At 43.8% G+C, this 25,530-nt stretch overlaps 2 protein-coding genes across 2 annotated transcripts in view; one reads left to right on the forward strand and one right to left on the reverse strand.

Moving 5' to 3' along the window:
- Positions 1 to 3,011: 3,011 nt before the first annotated feature.
- Positions 3,012 to 9,187, reverse strand: pex2 (peroxisomal biogenesis factor 2). Its single transcript, XM_076290814.1, has 2 exons — positions 9,056 to 9,187; positions 3,012 to 4,298 (listed from the first exon to the last, which is right to left on the reverse strand). Exons 1-2 carry the CDS (start codon positions 9,057 to 9,059, stop codon positions 3,337 to 3,339), a joined length of 966 nt encoding a protein of 321 aa, XP_076146929.1. The 5' UTR covers positions 9,060 to 9,187; the 3' UTR covers positions 3,012 to 3,336.
- A 319-nt stretch (positions 9,188 to 9,506) lies between these two features.
- The window catches only part of LOC143131519 (uncharacterized), a 125,678-nt gene continuing 109,654 nt past the window's right edge, over positions 9,507 to 25,530 (forward strand). Inside the window, exons 1-4 of the mRNA XM_076291165.1 lie at positions 9,507 to 10,154; positions 11,380 to 11,529; positions 14,428 to 14,559; positions 21,048 to 21,112. Of these exons, the coding sequence (XP_076147280.1) occupies positions 9,942 to 10,154; positions 11,380 to 11,529; positions 14,428 to 14,559; positions 21,048 to 21,112 (560 nt within the window). The 5' untranslated portion in view covers positions 9,507 to 9,941. The remainder of the gene's footprint in view (positions 10,155 to 11,379; positions 11,530 to 14,427; positions 14,560 to 21,047; positions 21,113 to 25,530) is intronic.

Consider the following 25,530-nt stretch of genomic DNA (forward strand, 5'->3'; position numbering starts at 1 on the left):
TGCAGGTGAATCCATTTTCTGTTGTGGTGTAAAATGATCTAAGGGGAGTCATGAGGTTAGTCTGAGTATTGTGACTGTGTGCAATAACACATAAGTGACTTTCTGTTGTGTACCAGACAATACCTCGCCTTCCTGCATGAATATCATTAATGCCCGCGTTTCGACCAGCATCTTTAGACAAACACACGCAACATTCTTCCATGTGCACGGTTTCAATCAAGATTTGCAGAAGTTATCAAAACTTTAAAAGCACTTTGATTCAAGCCCTAAGCTGCAGGAAATTCAAGGGCACATCTGGAAGGATGTCTGAAGATTATTTGCAATTTTGTATGTATTAGACATCAATGAGGGGAGAGCTTCAGCCCTGGCTGGAACCCGCTTCACCTCAGGCTCGTTACAGAGCAGACGGGAGCCTAATCCCCGGGTAATTCCCCGTCGTCGTTCGCAGACTCTCCCCGCGACTCTTCCATGGCGGGCCTCAGCCAATGGGAGAGCGGGACGAGGAGGCGCGCAGGTATTGGCCACTTCGCCCTCGCGGGCATGCGGTGCAGACTGGTGCTTTGTGCTGCATCTCCACAGGGGCCGGTGGGGGCCAGCTATCGCACACACGCTCCCCATACCCCCCCCCACACACACACACACACACACACTCACTATCCTCCTCCTCCTCTTCCTCAGAGCCATCAAGGCAGATAATGCCATCCCAACCCAAACGGCTGTTGTTTGCATCATATGAGATGCACAGTGCTCAACTACAAGTAAGAGGTTAAGGTTTAGAGCTCAAATTATAGTGCAATCCTTTATAAAAGGTCTTTGGTGTGTGTGTGTGTGTGTGTTCTGTTGAAAGCTCTTGACCTGATAATCATGCACATGAGCAGGGATATTTTCCATGGATGAGGGGCATTTTTCCAAGAAATTACAGTGACAGTTATATGTCATGAAGGATGTCATGTTTTTAAATGTGGATAGACAAGAGAAGAAAAGTTGGTTTAAGTTTCCTCTTTTTTTTTTTTTAAATGAAGGCATTGATTGTCCTCACGAACTGCTCAGGGTGAAAAATGCTGAGATAATTGGCACAGAGGTTGTCTGGAGCTCATGAACTTAAACCCTATGTTGAAGGAGAATAATGTTAACCTAATTACATTGGCCTAATGGTCATTTTTGCATTCTTCACTTTTACAAATAACACAACGCTACCCACATTCACACCCACACATGCTCTCTCACACACACAGGCACAGATACAGACACAGACACACACACACACTTCGATAAGAGTCAGATGATCTCAGACAGAGCAGCTTCCTCTGTATTCAGCAAACAGGAGACCTACCTCAGTATAAAGCCAAGTTGCTGAGATAACTCTACATCTCTTTCCAGTAAGCCCTGGGCAATAATTACCTGATGCCCACACACAGTGCACAGGCACAAAAGGTAAGCATTTACATTACTCCTGCTAAAATACACCTTTTTACTTTTAACACTGTTAATCAGGGAAATCAAGGCCCCACATCAAAGAATCAGGAATGTGGAATATAATGAACAAAAATCACCCCTTGGAGTGGGAATCCTTGCTCACCGTGCATACGTACAGTAATAACCCTCTCTCCACGTATTCATATGAAAGACGCGGGGGCAATTTGCTGAACTAAATGGTGTCAGGCTGGGCAGATTACATAGCCAAAGGGACGCCATGCTGTAAAGAACAAATGAGATTCAGGAGATAGAACAGCAGAGACGGAGAAATGCTTTCAAAAGGAGGGGAAATCTGTAGGTAGGCTGCTGCTGTTAGCCGCAAGGAAATTATTCCTCAACACGCATAAATACCAGGTCAGTTAGCCGACATACTGCGTGTGGGCAGAGTAGGCTAATTTTCTTTGAGTAATGCACCACCACCCTCATCCATACACTAAACCTCTTTTCATGGCGTACTGGCATATGTGTTATATATATGTTGCCTATATGTGTTATACAGATTGCATACTGCTTCATGGTGTACAGTAATGGTTCACCTCGTATGAGGGTGAAGGGGGTGAGCCATGGAACATGTTTTCTTTTCTTTAAACATAATCTCATCTTCAACTGCTTAATGACGCTATTTTAATAAATATATGCAACAGATTAATGTAAAGTGCAGCACTTCATTTGCTACAGCTTAATCTTCAGAAGTGTTTTTGTGGTTTAAGGGAAAAGACTGAGATTTATTAGTAAAGTAAATGTCCTGTCACATTAGAGTAATCCCTGAATCATCTGCAATTTGTAGAGGGAAAAAGCATATGCTATATATGGCAATGGTATCTGGTTTTAAAAAGAACATAAAAGCCTGTTGAAATATGTTCATAATCCTCAGAACAAAAACTCAGGATCCTATATATCATCCTTGAGCATTTGTTACCATCCCCATAAAGTCACATCTCGCAACCCTATTGTGTGAAATCATGTGATGCCAGGCGGCCTGCATCTGACCACACAGCCGACATCAGCGTACCGGGTGCATGCCAGTGAGCGCAAATCGAGTCCCTTGCAATTCCGAGTGAATATTCGCTTTGTCAAACAAATTCCGACAGCGATTACAAAGAGGCAGAAAAACCAACAAACCAAGAGGCCCATCACGCCTGGAGTTGTGATTGATTGCCTCCGCAGTCTGCAATTAAGTTGGCGTAATCAAAGAAAGGTAAGGCTTTCCAGTAGGCCTGAGCCCACTCGGGTGCATTTTGCCTGCGGCATGGCTCATTGGAGAAGGTTAACGCCAGAATAAATAACCATCTCAGCAGTCATTATTAGGATTAGTGCATAATATGCCTGAAAGTTGCATGGTCCTGCAAGGGGGTTTGTTACAGTTTACTGCGGTCTTAAGGCCAAAGGAGATTATGCCAGGATGTCTGTCAATCTTACCCCTTTCTCCCCCACAACTCTCCCCTCCCCACCCCCACAGAGACGTGGCCTCTCCTTGATCTTGTGCAAATTTTGCTGTTGAGGAGAGAAACCAAAGATGAGCAGCAGGCGAGTGCTGTGATGATCATTCGGAGTTTATTTATTCCGTTTCTCCAACACCAGGAAAGTGAACAGTCTGCCTGAAATTTTAATGACGTGACACAAATTAGATGAACATCAAGTCCATACATTATGAGATTTTAATCAGCCACTGAGATCTTTTAAGCATGTTCTTATTTATAATTAAAATAAATGTAAAGCAACAAACATTCACATTATATTACATCTGTAAGATACACAGCACATACATTTGATTAGAAATACTGTACGATTTCTTCTTATATTTCAACTGTGTTGAACAAATACTGATTTTAGAAAGGCACAGATGGATCCATCATTTTTCTAATCCTGCCGCATATCTATCAGCTCCACCGGAAGCCTTACCGGCTCCACAACACTGACCTCTGCCCCACACCTAGGGCAGGTAAAGTATATGTCCGCGATGGTGTGTCCCTTGATGCAGTAGTAGCAGAATACATGGCCACAGCCGATGGAGTGAGGCATTGTGGGCCACTCCCCACACAGGCCGCAATCTTTGCAGTTGGCCGACTCAGAGGCATCGCTGTCGTCGTTGGCGGAGGAGAAGGAGGCGTTGGGTGGCGAGAAAAGGGCGAGCACAGCGGCTTTGAGCTTCCACATGTTCACCAGCGGCAGCAGGAAGATGAGGAACTCGGCGAAGCCGTGCCACAGCAGCTCGCGGTTGACGTAGTGGAAGGAGACGTCGCGCGGCGCCGCCTGGGGCTTGCTGAACTCGGCCCGCAACCCCAGCGCCCTCTCCGCCAGCGTCGGGTAGCTGCCGCGCCGCAGGAACTGCAGGAAGTTGAGCAGGCTGGCGGCCCTGGCCAGCCCGGTGAGGAGCTCCAGGGCGCGGCGGCCCGCGCGCGCGTACGAGTCAGCGGGGAGCCGCAGGAAGAGCGAGTGCGAGCGCTCTCGCAGCCAGCGCTCCCCCACCGTGCACAGCGCCAGGCCCAGCTTCTGCCGCCGGCTCATGGGCCGGTAGCGGCGCGCTCCGGAGGCGGCGGCGTCGTCACGGTAGCGGATGCTGAGCAGCGCCTGGCCCGCCGTGGCGCTCTGGGAGTAGACGGTGAAGCGCCACAGCAGCAGCTGGAGCAGAGCTTTGAGCTCGGGCTCAAAAGGGGTTAAAAGGCCTGGCTTGAAGTGCTGGAAACACTGGCTGAACTGTGACCAAACGAGCTGCTCCAAGGCACCATCCAGTTCAAAAGCATCCAGCTGACTTATTCTCAAAACCCGCGTTGCCGGCTCGGAAGGCTCCCCGGTGCCGGGCGCCTCACCTCCAGCGTCCGCTACAAGCACAAGAAGAGAAATTTTATGCGCTTTTGCATTTCAGTCGAAATCACTTTTCACATGTAAAGCCCATAAGAAATTCCCTTTTAGCGGTGCAGGGTGCTGAGGCACAGGAGGTCTTAGACTGTTCCCTCTGGAGATTCTGGACGTGGACAAATCACATCACAGGAGATTATCCAACCAGCACAGGCTTGGCACTACAGTAAACATCCGCCATGTGGAACTACTTTAGTTTGACGGGCTTTTATACAGGATCTAAGAACTGTGACGTTTGGCAATTTGTCATGGACTACGTTTCTATCACACCAACTTTATCTCTTCAAATGCAACTGTTAAAAAAAGGAAGGGCCACTGCAAATGGTGACCAGCCTCTAGAACGTTTGTGTGACTGTGGATAGGATTTGGACAATCCCCAGAAAATGTTATTTATTTATTTTTATTTATTTATTTACATCAAATAATCACAAGCCCCCTGAAGTATTAAAATACAGACCATTGTCGACACATGCCAAATATACATACTATTTGGCAGGAGCACATGTGAATAATGTATCAATACAGTACATCCCTATGCAATGTGAGTCAGTGCCACAAAGTCAATACATATCCTCTCTTCACATAAATATGAAATGACATGCATTGCATTTGCAGTTTCCAGTCTTCTGCCTCAAAGTTTGTCTAATGTGTTTGACCACAAGGCTCTCTCTTCACAGTGGAGGGAAAATATCCCTGTACAGCCCTCTCTGCCCGAGCAGGTACGCACTGATACAGCACCCGTCCACTCAGGGAATCCAGCCGCTTGACATTCTCTTCAAAGCCTTTATTGAGCAGTTTACAAGTTATGAATGAATATGTTTTATTTGAGAGCATACTATTGACAGCGACCTATCAATAGTAATGTGACTATTGTCAGGAGACTGTCGATATTAATGTAATTATGATTAAGAGGATCACATAGATGTTAGCTGGGGCAAGTAACATCTCCTACAGGACTGCTATCAATACTGGGATTACTATTGACATGTTCCTTCAGTCCCGCACAACTTGCCAAATACATAACAACTAGACACTTCTGTCAATGTCTGCTGCCTATAGAAATTACGTACTTAAATTTACAGGGCTTTAACCGGAGAACTGGAAATCCATGGTTCTTATGTAATAATCAAAATGTGCAATCAATGGTGCTGTTTACTCCCGTTGTAAACACAAGAGTTGCTGTTTGCATACAGCCCAGCCGTGTGTGGGTCATGCCGAGGCTCCTGCCCAGCAGCGGTGACTCACTGTCCTCATCATCGCATTTATCACGACGGGGGAGAATGGAGGGCCATGGGAAAAGTACTGCAGGGGGAATCAAGACTATATATATTTAAAGGATGATGACTCTAAACAGAAATTACCAAAATTGTCCCTTTAAAAATAACTGGGCCTTTAAGAGAGGTTGCACTGTGAAATATTAGTGAAGACAGGAAATTTGATGGATTGTCAAATATCAGTCAGCAGTCACACTTCTTTGTATGGTTGTTTGTGTGTGTGTTTGTATGTGACAGCTCATATTTGAAATATGCAACACTCTGCTTTGAATACACAATTTAACACACAGAAAACCATTCTGACTGTACTGTTACTTTGCAGTTTTGTTACAGCTGCTGTTAATAAAACAAATACGATTTTAGAACTGATACTGTAAGCAAAAGAATGACTCTGTAATATATTTACAATTTAAATGTGACTTTATGATAAAACTCTCTTTCTTTTGCTCTTTCGTCTTGCTGAAATAAACCATATAGTCCTATAGACTTATGCCCTTCTGTTTTACACTGCATATTCTCATACAACTGAGGGAGGGGGGTGGGAGTAATTTAAACTGAAAACCAAATCCAATCCAAAACAAAAGCCAACAACCCCCCAAAACTGCTGAATGCGGTGCAAATGGATACCTCTCCTGTCTCCACAAAATGGATGAGGAAGACCCATTGGGATACACCAGACAAAGCCGAGGCCTTGACAACTGCCGCTAAGTGACAAATGACTGACAACAGCGCAGTCCATAAGCCAGCATCCTGTTTCCAGGCAGTCTGCTGCGGGCGAGGGCCGGCAAGTCTCCTGCTGATAAGCACAGTAACAGTGCGACCTTGGCTCTGCCGTGACAATAAGATGGGGCGGAGAATTCCTGCAGCAAGACGACGACTACTTAGAATTCGCAGAGCTCAGGATGGGGGGTGGAGCGGTAGTGGGCCCTAGGCTTCCTTGACCTTGAATTTTGCCCAACTGCCACCCCAAAGCCCCATGCACCTTTAGGGAAGGTGAGGCGATCTTTGGTTTGTTTGTTCGTCGGCCCCCTGTGTGTGTTTGTCAGCCCCTGGGGTCAAAGTGTGACTTTATCTGGTCTACTACCGTAACGGCTATTATCACCGTAGCTCATTTAACCTTTACGTCAGCCTGGGTGTTATCCATACAGATCCCCATCTGTGGAAAGGCGGCCACCACAATGACAACTTGAATCATTCATTTCAGATGACACCACACAGGCCTACAGGACAGGGCTATGCGTCTATATTTCTGTGAAACATATTCAGCACCTAAACCACAGCAACTAAGTGTTCTATTTTTCTTTTAATTGAATGCTATTAAAATAAATGTAGTCCTTTCTCACTCTTTTTTCCCTGAAAGAAAATGCACCCTTTAGTTTTAGAGTTTTAGTAGCTCTTATTTTAGCTCGACGAATGAACACTGATGATATCATCCATTTTTTAGCTTTAAGAGTGATGCCATCCTAAGAAGGGATGCGAAAGGAATCTAACATTGTTCACTTCATGGGCAGACTAATTGTTATATGTCTGTCTCATAAAAAATGCATGCATGAGAGTGCACTGGGGGTCCTAGGCTTTTGCACGCTAATGCTTTATCAAGGCAAACCTATTTCCCTAATCACCAAAAAACTCATAGCGCATAGTGTATGGTCTAAATTTAGTGTCAGAAAAAAAGCATCTTTTATCTTTCATATATGCTTTGCCTAATCTAGTTTGTGTAGAAAGTAAGCTTAAATAATTTAACAGAATTAATTGATTTGGAGTGTGAAGGTGGAAGATGCAAAGTCTGTAAGCAATAAGTGCACGAGGTTTGCAGGAAAACAACTTAAAAACTCATGAAACTTTAACAAACAGAAGCAGCGCGCTGAATGACTAAAACGAACAGTTAGGCTAATAAATTAGAAAACCCAGAGGCACTATCTTTAAGGGCATAATGTGTGCACTGAAGCCTTCTACCATCCGTCTAAAAAGGCACATCTGTAACTGCAGGCCTTGTCTACATATTAATTTCAAACATTAGTCAGACTCATGCAAATTTTAACGCTAGGTGAAGTCCTAAAACACCCATGATGACTGCCCTAAAGGTGTAATAGACATGTGACATATAGCCTCGGCCTAGCTCCGTTTACACCGTAGGCCTATAGGTAAGACTATCTATCTGAAATAAACAAACCATTCATATGATTACCGGTAAGAATACATTTTTTTTTAGGAAACCTGCATTCAACTTAAGAATGAGGCCAGACATGAGGTCTGCTTTTGCGTACCCACTCACATGTTTGCTTACCGCCAGGTTTTACAGAGGGGAAACAATGAATGCAGGGTTACTGGAATGTATTAACAAAAGGCAGAAACTTCATTTGACTGAACTTTCTCTTTGTCAGTAAAAATTACTTTCATGGCATATTATTTGGTTTTGAAGTGTATGCATAGTGTTCTGTTATAGGCTATTCCATTACCAAAAATAAGCATGCATGTAAAACATGACAAATCTCATGTAATGTCTCTCTTGCATATATGCAAAGCAATGTTGTTCCCAATTTGGCATAAAACCCCAGTCCAATCCCTTAAATGCTGCTTTTGGAGAAATCTATAAACAACCCTTTGACTCAGGCCAGAGCTCATACTCCACACTGACTTCATAGAACCTTTTTTTAAATCCTGTCATGTGCTATGGACCACAAGGCCCAATCATATAATTTCTCTTGCCATCAACAACCCTGATTCTTAATTCTAAAAGTCCATACAGTCGTCATTTAAAAGGAGAAAAAAAATCCCAAATCTCCCCCATTTTATAATAAGGCAGGGCATTACATGATAATCAGAGTCTGGATTAAGCCTGAGTAAACGCAAGTTGCTCATAGACTGGAAAGGGGAGATAAAGGACAATGACTGAAGGCTTGGGGTGAAGTTAACACTTCAAGAAAAACTATCTAGAAATCAATAAAATCACAAGGCTGCATTGGTTCAGTCATGGGAGTCAAGGTGACTGTAAAATACTCCATTCGTGTGGTCTTGGCTATCAAATCTTGATATTAGCTAAAATAATACAATTTGCAATCGTTTTCATTTACAGGTTGGACGTAAAATATACTAAACGTCGAACTGGAGTTGTGCTATATTTTTGAACATAGCCTATAGCCTCCGTCGATTTGGTTCGGATTCCAGGCAACAGAGAAGACTGGGGCTAGACTATGGCACTTCACTGAGAATTGCAATCTGTCGTCAATGTAAGGCAATGGAGAGAGCCCAGTCTTTCAACAAATAACCTAAAGATGTTTAGCCTATTTTAATACGCTGCTGTGTACCGTCAATGCACCAACTTCAACGTTGCCAACGCTGTCGATCAAAAATGTGCATGCATGGTTTAGAACGTGTGTTGTGGCGTATCACTTCCAGCAAAGCTTCAAATTGAAAGAAAATGGAGGAAAACTACAGATATTTACCCATTTACACAGTTGATGAATTAAATGTCACCTCGCTTGAAAAGCACTCGGCATTTCCGGATTCTCTCACGGTTGGCCACTCCTTGAAGAGCAAAGTACCAATCGCAAATTGCTTCATTTCCGAACTCATCATCAGACATAGCCTATCACGCGGTGTAGCGCTAATCATATGATTCAGAGAGGCAAAGACGAAAATCTGTGCGGTACAAATCGCGGGGTGGAGCATTTCGTTTGTTTACCACAACTCAACCAAACTATCTACGCTGACGTCGGTTCATTTTAACCAATAGGATTTTTTGATATTGGGGCACACATGTTATTCCAACCAGTACAGTTTTGCAGAGGGCGGGCTCAGCAAAGCTAGCATCGTCACATGCCTTCTGCTGGCTAGTTACCATTTACCTCGTTTCTACAACAATCCACCCAACCGTCCACCTGTTACTGAGAAGTCTTGATTTTAAGCAGTTCGCTATGAAAGTAGTTACATCAGTGTATTCCTGTTCTTGTGCTCAGAAGTAGGAAAGTTGTTGCAAGAATAGCCGCGATGAAAGAGGATATTTATCTATAAGAACCTGAAATGCAGGATAATATTCTGTCAGGTCTGATATTTCCAGTCACTAAGCTCATTGACGATAACGTTAACGTTAGCTTGCTAGCGTTAGGCACATACCGTTGTTGAATGAGTAAAAGGGGTTTCTTGGACAGCATTTGACATTTGTATGTAATATGTTGATTCAATTATTTTTCCTATAAGCAATGAGGTGCAACCCATTTAGAGTAATTAGGTTTTACGTCCCAGTCAACTCACGGACAGATATCTAACAGTTGTTAACGTTAACTATAACGTTACTCTTGAATATAGGTAAACAAACAATCTTGTCTTAAAATGACCGAGAAAAGCAGACGAGATGTTCAGTTTCAAGGTAACTCAACGTGGGCACAGGACCAAAGTGATGCTCAGGGACACAGAGCTCAAGAGATACCTTGTTCTGTGACAAAAAATGTGAAAGGTATTTTTGAGGAATTCAAAAACCTTTATGAAGAGAGGCTGCGACGTCTCAAATCTGGCACAGAAAGCTGCACAGAAGACATGTTGCAGGTAGGTGCTATGCAATGTATCAATAGTGATATAGGCTCTTTGTGCTATGCACCCCCTTGCAATATTAACGCTACTGTGTACCAAACACGAGGACACACCTCTGAAGTGAACTTCCTTAGAATGACAAAATAGCCCCCTACAATTAAGCTACTGTACTCTATTTTCCCTCATGTCCTCCCCTACCTACACATTGACATTGATATATAGACACATTTTAGACAGAAAGTGAACAGTTCAAAAATATGCTGTAGAGGAGTACCATGCACATAATAACAGTAATGTAATATTGTCCCACTGAGACCCTGTGCATGCATGGGCTAGTAAATTACATTAGGATTCCATCTCAAAGCAGAGAAAACAGTTGCAGCCAGTCAGGCATAAAAAGCCTCTAATAATTTAAATGATCATGTGAGGGCATTTAGACTGAAATCCAGGAGGTGGACATCAAACAAGCATAACAAGGTTTTGGACAAAGTGGTCAACCAGTCCACTGCTACACTGTACTTTATAAGGTTAGCCCAAAGAGCCCATTATGCACAGGTTGTCATATCGAGTTCTCTGATTTTCCTTTTGCATGTGAATAATGTAATCGGAAAAAGAGAAGTTATGTTACCTTTCTGAATTTTGTATTCCATCTACTTTTAGAGCTGCAGTAAATGCAATATATATGACGCGCTAACCAAGTACTTGTCAGAAGTTTACAAAGAAACCTCTCTGTTATTTGACCTTTAATATAAGATGGATTTGCTTGCGTTTTTAAAACAGTTCTCTCCCCTGTTCTATCCTGCCACTTGGCTGCTATGCCCCAGAACATCACCTGCTTTAGTGTAATTTGACATACATACTAGAGCCCTGTTTCCTGACTTTAAATGTGTGATTGGTTAAAGATAGGCACCCGCAGAGAAGGCATATGTGGCATAAGTCTGCAATGCTACTCCCATCCTGACTTACGGAAGCTTTTGTCCACATGAAAATACACTTTGGAGCACATTTAACATCACACTTACATGGGGGAGTTGAATGCAATAATATCAATTAAATTGCCAGGATATTTGAAAATAATTGCAATCTGTATACATGGTGTTTGATGTGAACTAAGATTTGAAAATGAAAAATGAAATGTTTATCAGTGTTGTTGTTATCTTTTGTATATTGTCACTATTACGTCTAACATCAATTAAAGTTTGGTGTGAGTGTTGCAAAACTTTGGGTCTCCTTTCTACAGAAGAAAGTCTGGATTTTGCAGTCCTATGTGAATGACCTATGTGACCAGAACCAGCTGTTGGTACAGACTGTTGAAGACCTGGAGAAAGAAAGCAGAGAGAGGGTTACCTCACTTGAGAGGGAGTTATGCATCTCTGATAAAACCATCAAGGTCCGCCTCATTTTATCCATCACTTTCAGTCTAAAACATACACCCTTTTTAGTAGTGTGTGGTAAGTTAGTAGTTGTAGTGTTGGCCTTTAGGAGTTGGCCTAACTTTTTAGTAATTCAGTTGTAGTGTAGTAATTTTAGTTGTGTATTTTTACATAAAGTGTGTGCATGTTAGGTTACCTACAGTATAGTGATACTAAAAAGCAGTACTCACTAGCTCAGCAACCATGTTAACAGCCCTATTTCTGCCATTTTTCTGTGTGACTTAAACATGATTGCCTGAGGAAAGCATGTAGCCGTCGAGGTCGAGGTATGCCTGAAGTGCACTCTGGTTAGGTATTTGAATTGAAGTAGGCTATTCATGGTTAATACCAGCACAAGTAGCATGCAGGCAAATGGATCCTAGCATAGTTCAGCACTCCAAAATATTGTTGTGCTACACAAGTAATTTCCCCCCCAGATTGTAGATCTCCACTGCAATCACTTGAATGAGTTTATAAATTACTTATTGCATATACAGAATCGATGCTACTTGTGCTTTTGCCCGGTCTGTGCCTTCTAAAGGCCTTTATGGAGATCTGAAAAGGTCTGAGGTGGCTATAGTTGGTTATAATGTCCCTGAGAAGGAAAGTCGTGATTTCCTCACCTCTCTTGAAGCAGAGGTTCGTTTCTTATTATGCACTCCAAGAGATTATTTTTTTATTTATTTATATGAGATGGTGGACCATGCAGGGCATGATTTGGTATGAGATGGTGGACTATGCAGGGCTGTGTTTATTGTAGTGCTTTCAGAAATAGAGAGGAGAGAGGAAAAGAGCATGCTCATTTCTCAGCCAAGGCTGCTTATTTGCTGGATGGCCTCCTCTCTCAGGTGTCTCCTAACACATGTGCACCTCAGTCCAGGCGAAGAGCATTCGACATCTTGATGAGAAAAGATTAGCGCAGAGACACAACACTAACCATGTGGAGACTTCTGTTCAGCATGTGTTCTGCATTAGGTCCAGTCAGTCATCTCTGACTGTTATGTCTTTTGTTTCCATGGTCAAAGGTGTTTCTTTTTCTTCCAAACACCGTGCTCTCCCGTTTGTTCTTCGTGGGTGCGTGATCCAAGGTACTGTAGGCTATAGAAAATCAAAAAATGATCCCACTTCAAAATCGTTTCTTTTTGCTAATTTATTTTCACATTTAGCAGCAGGGGTAACAAACGTTTCGGCCTTGCAGCCTTCGTCAGTACACTGATGAAGGCCGCAAGGCCGAAACGTTTGATACACACTGACGAAATGTTGAATACATGCTTGATACACACTGACGAAGGCCGCAAGGCCGAAATGTTTGTTACCCCTGCTGCTAAATTAATTAGCAAAAAGAAACGATTTTGAAGTGCGACCATTTTTTGATTTTCTATAGCCTACAGTTCCTTGGATCACGCACCCACGAAGAACAAACAGGAGAGCACAGTGTTTGGAAGAAAAAGAAACAACTTTGACCATTTGCGTGAAAATAAATGAGCAAAAAGAAACGATTTTGGAGTGCTACCATTTTTTTTAAATTTCCATGGTTTATTCTTAACATAATGCCTACAATAAACATTAGAGTATTTTCCCATTCAGAGGATTGAAGGTTACACAGATTATTGTGGGGTGTCTTTGCAGACCGCCTCCATGATTAGTTTTTCTTTCATTACTTCATTCATTCATTTTGAGCATGTATGCTGTCATTCTGTATCTTACATATACAAATATATCTGTATCAATCTGCAAGAATTGTATGCTTGTCAGACGGCAAGAACATGTTGAAAACAAAGCCAACAGAGACATACTGTATATGAACATGCCTTTAGGAGTAAGATAAGAGATACTGAAATGAGAGATCAGTGCAAAGCAAAGCATAATGCTATTAATTGTGAAGTTTATTTGTGGGACTACTTTATTTTTGTGTGCATTGCAGATGGAAAGTGTTTTATTATTAAGGGTTGTTAGAGTAATCAGCAGAATTAGAATGGACTGCTTTAGAGATATATGATACAGGCCTAGCTGTCCCTCGACTGGAGCAAGCATTGAAGTAATGAACGTAATGGGAGACTAAATTGATTCAGAACATTAAAAGCTCCTCAAAGTCCCTGTTAGCCAAAATTGGGACATTTGTTTGAAAAAAAAAAACCTTGTATAGGTTAGAAAACTACTCCTGAAACATGCAGTATGGCATAGAAGACCATCCCACAGCATTTGAGACCAAAGTATAACGCCCATTTTTTCATGATTTTAAAACCTAATTTAATATACTTGGCAATGTTTTTACTCATTCAGATTTTTCTGAGTGGTTTATGATACATTTTTGCTGTTGCATGACTAGCTCAGAGCACACATTTACTTTAGGTTTACAGGGACTTATAGTGCCACTCAAAATGTAAAGATGCAGTAATTCAGTAATGTGAGAGGCATAATGTTCTGATTGAATGTTTATAATGCATCTCGATGTTGCAGGGTCAGAAGATTATTTTTCAGGAGTGGTGGCATAAGTGATTTCCTTTTCTCTCCCTTTATTACCAGTGATTATGGGTTTGCACTTAGGGAGCAAAAGTGTGGGAGAAATTCAGGTGAAATCTAAAACTTACCTGATTTAGTTTAAAAGTTATTTAAGCACAAGTAGACCTGACCAGAGGTTAGAAGTCATTTATGCTATTTTCTCAATCTGTTCTTTGCCAGGAGTATAAATGACCTGATCTAAAAAAAACTAATTTGGAGCTAAAACGTTAAAAATTAATCCTGGAAGATTTTCTAGGCAGCATGCAGTAAATATGTATTAGAGCTGTATCACAGATCTGGTTAAAAACCTAATTTCGAGGTTTAGGTTGTAGTGGTGCTATCTTAGGTTGGGATATTGCCTGTGATTTGGGCAGGATTTGAGCCATCAGAGAAGATGCCTGGAGGAGAGCTTGGACCGTATGCTCGCTGAAAATCTCCAGCTCAAGACTGATGTGGACACCCTCGCACAGCTTGTTCAACGGGCACAGCAAACCCACAGCCTTGATGTAAGTCCTCCCTTCCCTTGTAGGTGTGTGTGTGTGTGTGTGTGTGTGTGTGTGTGTACATGTACACTTTTTTGTATGGGTATGTTTGTGTGTGTGGGTGTACATGTCTGCGTGTGTGTGTGCATGTATGTGTACGTCTGTGTGTGTGTGTGCATGTGTGTGTGTCCCTGCCTTTCAGGAGATGGTCCACTCCCTCTCATTCATTTGTCTGAACTCATTTTCTGCCCGTGAGCGTGTGATTTTTAATTCCGGCTTCACCTTGCCTCGTGGCCTATGGGCACCGGGGGGGTGGGTAGGGGAGGAGTGGGGTTCAGCAGCCATCTCTTTGATCCAGTCAGCCGGCGTCAAGCTCATTTCCCAGCATCCCTCATGCCGGAAGCCAGCGAGCCGGCCAGCGAAAGAATGGGCAGGCAGAGGGATGGATGTGCAGCCGCCTCCACTTTACCTCACCAGTCCAGAGCCAGGGCCCTGTCCCCTCTCTGGTGTAGTTTATCAAGAACCATTGCGGCTCACACACACACTCACACACACTCCTCTAATCCTTATTCTGTTTTTAGTCTGTGTATCACACCTATGTTCTCTCAGAGCGAGTGTTTGTGTCACTAGGAGACGTAGCATGGTGTGTGTGTGTTTGTGTGTGTGTGTGTGGGGGGGGGGGGGTGACACTGAGCTGTTGCCACACAAAAGCCCAAATCGTTCTGATAAGTGACAACAAACCCAAACGCCCAGCTGCCGAAAAGCATTAGCATAAAAATTCACCTGGATTGACTGTGGGGGAAAAAAGCAAAACAAATGCATGATGAATAAAGTTCTATCATAGCACCAGAGTGCTGTCTGTTCCACTGAGGTGATTTATATATTTAATTTACTGAGGTGTTTGAGACATCCCACACTGCTCTCTGTGGCCTGATTGGGAGCGGTCTTCAGTGTTTATTATTTTTGGACAGCCTCTGCGTTCAGCGGGTGCCCGTCCCGCAGCATGCTGGGTCAGCGTGAGTGCTGACAGCTCTCTGGCGGGTGCCGTCCACACAGCATCACCACGGGCACCGCGGGGGAGTGGCAGACACGAGGGGGCATTCACCCGTCAGTGCTGCCCTGCGCACCCACACAGTGCCGTGCCACTGATACGAAGAACAATATTTCCTCTCTCTCTTTTTTTCTTCTTCTTTGAAGTCCGTGCTTATCTTTTGACAATGCACTGAGCATATGTGTGTTAGCAGAGAGAAGGAATGTTGAAAAGGAAGATGCTATGTTTATTTCTTTTTAAAAGTCATTCTCTTTCTCTTTTGACAAACACTGAGCATATGTATACGCATCATACAGAGAGAAAGAGAGAGAGATAGAGAGAGAGATAGAGGAGAGAAATGGTGAAAAGAGCAAGGCAGTGAAAGCCAGCTGCCTGAGCTCCGCAGAGCTACAGAGCGCTGCTTGCTAAATGAGCCAGACCTCTGGCTGCACTCCCATTAGCTAAGACAGAGCTGCGTTGCACTGTGCAGTTCACTTCAGCCTAGTACGGTGCGGTAAGTGCTAAGACAGAAGTGATGAGTGCCTGTGTGTGGGAGGGGGAGGTTGGAAGGTCACTAGCGTAGGCTAGGCTAACACTGTTGTTAATGACTTCCTTTTGAGTGATAATTGATCAGCTTCATTACCATATTAAGTCCGTAATCCCATGTCGCTGAGGTAGGGAGGGGGCTCCGCATAATGAATGCCCTGTTTGATTTTTGAAATAATGAGCTAATTAGACTAATTAAAATCAATAGAGGTGCCAATACAAGGTTAGGCATCAGCTCAGTGGTGTCTATCTGTGTTTAGCAAAAGTCACTGGCTGAGTGGAAAGCGTAGGGATCTAACGCTGATTTATGAGCCCTTGACGGTCGTTAGTTAGAATAAATTGCTTGTAGGAGCAGAGACAGCATTATTCACGTACGAGATACTAAGTGCATTGTAAGGTCAGCAATAAGGGCAAACTTACATATGTAGTTGTATGCCCTTGTAAACCTATGTTAATATATCAGGTCAGTGTGGTGTCGGTTGGCTCTCTGTATCTCCCAGTGCACAGTACGAGTGCACTGCAAGTATTTTTTTTCATCATTATACAGTTGCTGTGGGGGGATTGCGAGTGCTATAACTAATATGACTAAAAGAGTGCATTTCCTTAAGCTGAGGCTGAGATCATTTACTATGGCGTGGCACCAATTTCAAGGTGCTTCCAACAGCAGCAGAAATTTTGCTGATATGCAGCGTGCCCAATCTTGTCAGGCCTTTCGAGAGGCGAGTGTGTTGTGAAGTTTTAATTTAAAGGTTGCGGTAGATACTCGCTTAGGTGTACGGTCGGACCGCGTGAGACGGCATGCAAACAAAGAGAGGATCTTAGTGAAATGGGCCTGTTGGAGTCGTGCGTTTTGCGCTTCCTGTTCGCACAGGTCTGAAAGCGCGTGGGTGCACCCCTCCGATGCCATTTTGAGTGAATTCTCTCGTCTTCTTTTGATTTGCTCTCGCTCTTTCTCTTTTTTCTCCTCTTTTTATTCCTCTGTGTGTCCTTCGAGGTGAATGTGGAGTATTATGTAAAACTCCTGAATATTTCTGACAGGAGAGACAAGGGAAAAGGCGGCACCATTGCTGGACCACCACTGACCTAAATTCCAGCATTAATCTAAGATGTCAGCGTCGCAACCTTGACTCTCCATTCTCGGTGCAGCAAGACAAAGGTTATTCCTCTGCCTCCCGTGCGCTCTGGGGCAGTGGCTGTCTGTCGCTGAGACACCTCCTTGACTGTTCTCGCTCCCTTTTCCAGATTTCGCTCACATTAGTTCTCCGAGTGATTCGCAGAAATAATTTGTGGGATGCAGCATTCATGTTTGGCCTGTGTTATATATCAGCACAGCTCTCCAGCTGCAGGGGTTGTGTGTGTGTGTGTGTGTGTGTGTGTGTGTGTGTGTTTGTGTGTTTTTGGTGACTTTTACGGTAGGGGCAGCTGACCATTATTTTAATAGTATTTTTTTTTTTGCCTTGCACACAGGCTTTAAAGATGGAGTGGTGTTTGTGCCAGCCTTAGCCATTCCTCTAACAAATTAGTTTACTGTGGTCATAACCTTCAAAAAGCTCATTACCATAAATTGCATGGCTTTTCATAGAGGCTGCGCGAGGCATTGACGGATCACAGACAAGACCTTACTCAGGACAATCAGGCCTGCTTGTAAATTAGACCCGGCCCCGTTTCCCATACATTCTTAATCAGCTAATGTTTTTTATTTTTATTATTAATTCCTCCCCCACCTCTGATTTATCTAAAGGGCCTGAATTCACACACACTCTTATATTTGGGTCCCCTTCCCCTGTCGCGGGTATATATATATATTTTTTTTTTTCTTTTGTCATACCCTGGAGGGGATGGTAAGGGAAGAAACATGCATATGTACTTAGGAAATTGCATTTTCAATGGATTGGCTCACAGTGTAGACAGGGTAGAAACTGCCTGATATCAGACATTATTCACACTTCAGGGGAACATTAGGAGAGATGTGGCCCTTTTTTTCCAAAACTGACCCTAATGTCTGAGCTCTGTGCTTTGTGAGGAAGTCGACCTATCTTTAGTGTAAGGAGCAACTCATGTTGATGGATAGTTTGGCGGTGCTGTGCTCTTGTGCTCTTTCTCTCTCCTTCCCACTCTCCTGACCGTTATGGTGGCGAGAGAATGCATCACTTTGGAATGGCTGCAGAAATATAATTTCTAACGACTGAAACACGGAGACCCCCCCCCCACACACACACACCTTCACTGCGGCCTCCATCAGCGATGCCATGACAACTGGATCACAGAGGTTAGGTGACAGGGCTGAGGTGGAGCGAACAGAGTGGTGGGGTTCTCCCCTGTGAAATGAGACTCCATCCTCTCCAGTCAGGTGGAAACTGGACGCAGATGTGGAGTGGAACGGGTGGTCACTCTGAATGCTCCCATATCTTCACTGTCTCCTGTGAGCGTAAGACACGTATGGAGTGGGAGACAGAGGACTTGCAATGAGGGCATATTTAATCACATCTCACTGTGGAACACAAGCTAAGGAGCATCAGCAAACAACAGTCTCTGTGGATCAGCTACGGGAGGCGAGGCCGGTCACCTCAGCAGGGTTGCCAGCAGGTTTGGAAGGACAAGTGGAATTTTTGTGACGAATTAAATTTGGGTTCTCGTTTCTGTGCGCACGTGCTGGAGGGATACTGGTTTCACAGCTGCCGTGGCCCCGCATCACAGGAGTCTCACAAGCTCACGAGCTCACACACACACACACACACACACACACACACTACACACATTTTTGCTCACTAAACCCTTTATGTACACCCTCATTCATCTACATTCAACGATATCTTTTCATTTTTCCCCGGTATCTCTTAGTGGAATTGAATTTAGTCTACCCTGCGACCACCTGTTAAAAGGTGAAGTGTCCAAGGATGAACATGTCTGTGCTGTAATTAAACATATTTGTGTGTGTGCACACACTCCTTCAAGTGTTTGTTGAAAAAGCTGGTAATAATTTTAGAGACCATTAGGAATTATTTTCTTTTGCCATTTGCCATTTGTGTGTGTGTGTGTGTGTGTGTGTGTGTGTGTGTGTGTGTGTGTGTGTGTGTGTGTGTGTGTGTGTGCGCGCGCACGTGCGTGCGTTTGAGTGAGTTAGTGTGTGTGTGTGTGTGTGTGTGTGTGTGTGTGTGTGTGTGTGTGGTGGTGGCGGCGGCGGCGGCGGCCTGTAGTGCGGTATTTGTACTGTGTCTTTTTTTTTACCCTATTCAGTAAGTTAACCGTGGCAAGGTCTTCCACAACTGATTGGTATTTTCCTTGTTTGCTGAGATGTGTGCCGCAGACATTCGAGTTGCCCTGGAATCATTCAACCATTAGGCTAGAGAGAAATAATAGCCAAGAGAAAGAAGCCCTCATCTCGGGATCATACATAAAATATTAGGTTTCCTTTAATGGACCCTTCCCTATCTCTACAGATTGTACCCCAATTCGAGGGTGCATTCCTCCCCCAACTAATGCACTTGATGGAGAAAAGTTGTTTATGGGTCCTGCAGTTCATAAAATGTGCACACACACACACACACACACACACACACACACACACACACACACACACACACACACACACATACATACTACCACATACATACTCACACATGGTACACGCACACACTCTCACACACACACTTTTTCTCTCTCCCCCCTGACCATGCCACATGCGAATTGTGAGCCACTTGAGTGCAAGACCAACCACTCAGATGGTGTGTGTGTATGTGTGTGTTTGTCTGAAGGTGGTGGTGGTGATGGTGTGTGTGGGTGGGTGGGTGGGGGGGGGGGGGGGGTGGTTCAGATTCTTTCAGCTGAAAGCGCTCCAGAAACAGGTCATGAAGAAAAATGGTGGCGATGGAGCGGTGACTTGACCTGTGAGTAATTAGCATCCCCATCGATTTCCTCTTGCTGGAGTGACCCCTGTCACAGTACCCTTGAAGTGCGCACTTTGCTATATTTCACCAACATGGTCTGCGTGGACGCCACAACTCTCTCAAGATGAGACAGGACAAGGATGTTCTCCTTTATGCCTTTTTTAAGCTTTTTACAGGAGACTAGAGAGCAGAGGAGCAGTGTGTGTGAATGTGTGTGTACACACGTTTGTGTGTTTGTGTGTGTGTGTCTGTGTGTGTGTGTGTGTGTGTGTGTGTGTGTGTGTGTGTGTGTGTGTCTTTATACATGTGTGTGCGTGTGTGTGTGCATGTTTGTGTGTTTGTATGTGTGTTTGTGCATCTGTGTGTGTTTCATTGGCCACCCACTTAAGACCAGGAAGTTGATTTTTGTTTTTTTCTGACTGTGTTGTGTAACACCCGCATGTGACAAATGTGTCCCCCTGCATCACAAGGCATATTTTCTTAAGAGCCAAGATGGGCACAGATAAGACCCCTGATCAAATTAAAACAGCGGTGGGACCCAGAGTTAACCTCAAAAGCCCTGAGTCTGTGCTGGACAGGAATGGGTGGGGACAGGTCACCACTGAGAGGTCAAAATAACTCCGTTCAGGACAGGGATGCCTCACCAAGTCATCAACTGCGTCAAAGTCCTTATTAAATCGCAGAGATGAAACCGATGCATATCCAAATTGTATTATGATGATTATATTTTGGTGAAGTATTTCTTTTCATGCCGGTGAAGTGATGGGCTATTTTGAGAGGCGTGTGATGTGTTTGTTCTGTAAAGTTAATTTGAGTCTGCTGATCACACACAGGCCTCTTGTTCTTTTTTTGGTGATTTGAGTGATCTAAATGTGACTGGACAGTAAAGGCCATCGATAATAAAATGTAATGGGAAACATACAGTAGCTATAATGATGATAAGTTGTTAGGCATCAGTATTTATATGGGTGTACCAGTCTGAATGTGTAAGATTTGGTTATGAATGGCATGAAATGGACAGATCATTGAGTTTTCTTTTGCTTTCATAGATTTCTGGGGTTAAACTACACTCTGTGTGTCTGGAGAGAATAATTCAGCCTGCAGCAAGAGATCAGTAAGTCATTTGATTGGTTTTTTGTCATATTCTGTAGTCACATATTCTGTGTAATCCTAATTTTGTTTGTTCATTTTGTTATAATTGCTGTATTCTTTTACCTTAAGATTTAAGTTGTGTTGCACATGAAATGTTGAGTATTTCATACATTTAATAGCGCAGAGCTATAGAATTCAAGATAAGCAGCAGTAGGATGTTGGAGGCATGTATGGATATATGCCTTCCTAATCTGCTCTGACATTTTATTTTGTCCTGGTAATGTGTTGTAGCAGCTCATTTTTGTCCTCTCCATTTGAAGTTCCTATCCGAGTCCCCATTTACATGTAGTAGAAACACAACAACTTTCTTTTCCCCCGAGCAAAAGTTACCTGACAACCACGTTCATCATACACTCTATGCTGTGCTGATGAAGGGAGCATGAGCATCCCCCCCCCTGCCCACACACACACACACACACATGCGCACATACATGCACACACATACACACGCACACGCACACTCACGCACTCTCACTTTGGGGAGTAGGTATGGTTCCTTAGGGAGGAACCATGTTCAAAGAGGAAAGTGGAGAACCGATGCTTGCCTCTGAGAAAATGAGGGAACGGAGGCCCTTCTTCTCGCCTGCTGAGGCCTCCCAGCAGGGCCACAGGAAGTGGGTTCAGACACCACACTTACGGGTAGGGTTGTTTGGTTGGGGGGTAATAATAATAACAGCACCAGTAAATCATGTAAATAGGAAGTAAATAAATAAAGAAATAAGCAGAAACACAAGGCATCTGCCTTAGTGCCATCAGCTACCGCTTTAAAGGGGAAAGATTGAAATTATCCCCTTGTGGGGGGGGGGGGGGGGATGGTATCGCTGTGTTGGGTGGTGGAAGCAGAACCCATTCTCTCTCTCTCTCTCTTTCTTACTCATTTCTTTCTTTTTCATTATTTATTTGCTTTGTTTATCTATTTATTTATATATTTACTCGCAGCAGGAAAATAGTTGAAAAAAGAAATAGTGATTTTGATGTCAAAAGTTTGTTATATATTATATATATATTATTTTTCTATACTTTTCCTCCATCATATTTTGTACTTAGTTATGTAAACTAGAATTATTTTCCACTTGTGTGTCTGTATGTGTGTCTGTGCATGTAAGAAGAACGTGTGTATGTGTCTGTCTGTATGTGAGAAGACAGTGTGTGTGAGTGTATGTATGAGAGAGAGAGAGAGAGAGATAGATACTCAGAGGCCTCGGAACAGGAGCGTGGACTTTCCTGCATGTCATTGTTAGAACTCATTGTGCCCTGCAGAGTAATTAGCAGGGCACTGAGTGCTGGGCGCATTCCTGCGAACAAGGATGCTCTCAGCTGGACACAGTAGAGGGCATTCATACGGGCGCCGCCTGCCCTGCCACTCTGAGGAGCCAGTGCTGCACTGCCTCGGCTGCTGTGGGCGGGAGATTTCCCCCTTTTCCGGGGGCCGCTCACCACGTCTGGGGGCAGATACAAGTCCCCCCCCCCCCCTCGCATCCACTCCTCCCTGCACCACCACCTCCACCCACCAGTTATTGACTTTTTTCCAGGTTCTGGTCCTCTCTCCTTATTAGCGAGGCAAACAAATCAATAGACTCCGCCGCGGCTTGAGTGTGGACATAAAGAGCCAAACTCACTGTCACAAGCAATCCAAGCTCACATTTGGATTCCATTTCCTACTTTGTCACCCCACCCCTCCCCAGCTTACTGCCTGAATTCTGCTTCTGTGTTGGAAGTTTTGTGTTCTTGTCCGGTGTCTAATAGACCCTGACCAAAACAATCTTTTTTTCCCTCTAGCTCATTATTTGCTTCAATCCTCTCAGGGCTTCCCCTAGGAAAACAATTGGCATATAAATAATTGTTCATTTTAATTATTGAACACAATGAAATTCTTTTGGATGATTTTATTTTATTTTCACAATTCTATTTTCATATATTTTGGTAATGTTTATTTAGCTATTTAAATACAATAATTCATAAAAATATAGAGTGTATATATATTGAAACATTAAAACTTATAATTGTAGCTGTCTGTAAACAAAATTGCAAACTCACTCATTTGCCATACTCATTTCCTCAGGCCAGGTTTTTTGATTTGTGACGGTCACCTTTGGGCTTTTCCCTCCCCCCACTCTGCCCCTCATAGCGCTTGTCTGTGTCTGTGTCCTGCTGTTTACTTTTTCATGCCATGTCAGTGCGCCGCCTGTTTGTTATTTTGATCAAACAGCAACAGATCCTATGGAGTAGCAGAGCTGAGCTGAGCAGGGGGAACTGCTGCTGCCTGCCTGCCACTGTTACTGAACACCCCACCCACCCCCAGCCACCACCACCACCAATCAGCCCCCCCACCCCTGCCTCCTCCCTTCTGCCTACGCTCTCCTCTCCTGCCCCCCCCACCCCACCTCATACCCCCTCACCACCTCTCAAGTCCTCCCCAGCTGAAAAGTTTTGACATCTGCTGGTTTGGGCCACGGCTGAGCAGCTGTCAGTGGTGGGGAAGCCTCTCTCCTCCTCCTCCTCCTCCACCTCCCCTCTCTTCTCCCCTCCCCCTTTCTCTCTCCCTCTCTCTCTCTCTCTCCCCCTTACACTCCTCGGCTCCCCTCTGTGGCGGTGGCGGAAGCAGCAGTTGGCGGGGTGGCTCGTCGCCAGCTCAGCTTGTGCCATCTGTGCTCCTGACATTCCCCTCTAATTAACACCAGGGTTAATTGTTCTGGCAGGCTCAAATGGAGGGGCTAACATCACCCAAGGGAGATGCGTACAAGTGCCACTGTGCCAAGGTGGTGCCGCGGAGCCTTCTCTGCCACACTTAACACCAAGCCTGTTGTCACAGTACACAGCACACACACACACACACACATACATACATAAAGATGCGAGAACACATGTACACACGTGTGTACACACACCGGACACAAACTCTGACATACAAATCCACATGCAAATGTCCACAAACACATGCACACATACTGACTGACTCTCTTTTTCACACACACACACACACACACACACACATACACACACACACACACTCATACACTCATACACTGATTGGTTAACAGGCAGCATTGCACACACGCACCGGGCAATATGCAATAAGGCTGAGGTGTTTTTTTTTTTGTACTTTATTCTGATGAATTATGCTGTGCTGTTGTAATGATGTAGAAAGAATTGGGTTTTGAGAGGCAAAAACCATCGCCCAGGGCCAGTTAGGGAGGGAACAATTTGCATGTTATTACTGAATATTCATAACTAATTGTGTTAGGCTTTGCTAATAGAGCCGTGTGACAGTATGAAAAATTGTCAAGCACTTTTATGGCCAACAAAGCACACTGCCTTTTTTCCCTTCTTTTTTGCCGTCGTCCCAACTCTCTAAGTGCTGAATGATCATTAAGACACTTAGTTGCTAAATATAACAGGTCGCGCCATTCGTCAGGCTGACGTGATATCATTTATTAAGTGTTCTAATTTTATCTCTGTGTACACCAGCCATTTTTTACAGTGCTTAGCACAGCGTGTGAGGAGAACACAATCTCCACACGAACATGACTAAAGCACTCACATTAAACATATGGGAGAGTCGAGCTGCACTGTGTGCATTTATCCATTCACAAATTTCAAATTTCACAACTGGACTTTTCTACCATAAAACATGTTATTTTGTTACTAAACCGATATAATATTTTACTTTGGCCAGAAGTGATAATTATGATAAAAGTGATACGTGATGAAAACCAATAAAAAACATAAAACTGCAAAAAATATAAATACACTTTTTTGTGTTATCTGTAGAAACTTGAGTGTAAAACATTGGATACTAATGCTGAACAAAATTATAAATGCATCATGGAAAAGTCTGTGGTCAGAAAAGAATTTACTGATCTACCATTAATACAAGCAAATTAGTCAATCCATTACGCAGGAAACTATATATTCTGTATAACTACATCTACAGGGATTATTTGTGAATAATTATTATGTGAACAGAATATGAAAGAAATAAACTTTTTGCAGTGGAGAGGTTACAGGATCTTTTATTTCAATTTATGAAGCATGGGTCCAATTCAAAACCCTGAAATGCTGTGCGACATTTTTTGTTCAGTGTGTGAAGGCAAGGCGGGAGCGAGATGTGTGTTTTCTGAGACATGCCTCAGTATCGTCCAGCGGATGATTAAAAACTGAGGGCATCTCTCGTTGGTCTGAGCACGAGTGGAGGCGGAGGGGCAGCAGTGGGCACTGAGGCTCTGATCTTTGGCGTGTCGAACGGGCACGCACTCGTTCACGGCACGACTAAATGGATGCCCTCTGGGCGCGGGGAGACTGAGAGCTGCAATTTTGCACGCCTCCCTCCCTCTCTCTCCCTCTCTTTCTCCCTCTCTTTCTCTCCCTCTCTTTCTCCAG

The sequence above is a fragment of the Alosa pseudoharengus genome, unplaced genomic scaffold, assembly GCF_046254945.1.
Source record: "Alosa pseudoharengus isolate Yale_2024_CS ecotype anadromous, Long Island Sound unplaced genomic scaffold, YU_APseudo_1.1 YU_APseudo_1.1_scf_18, whole genome shotgun sequence".
In the NCBI taxonomy this organism is placed as follows: Eukaryota; Metazoa; Chordata; class Actinopteri; order Clupeiformes; family Clupeidae; genus Alosa; species Alosa pseudoharengus.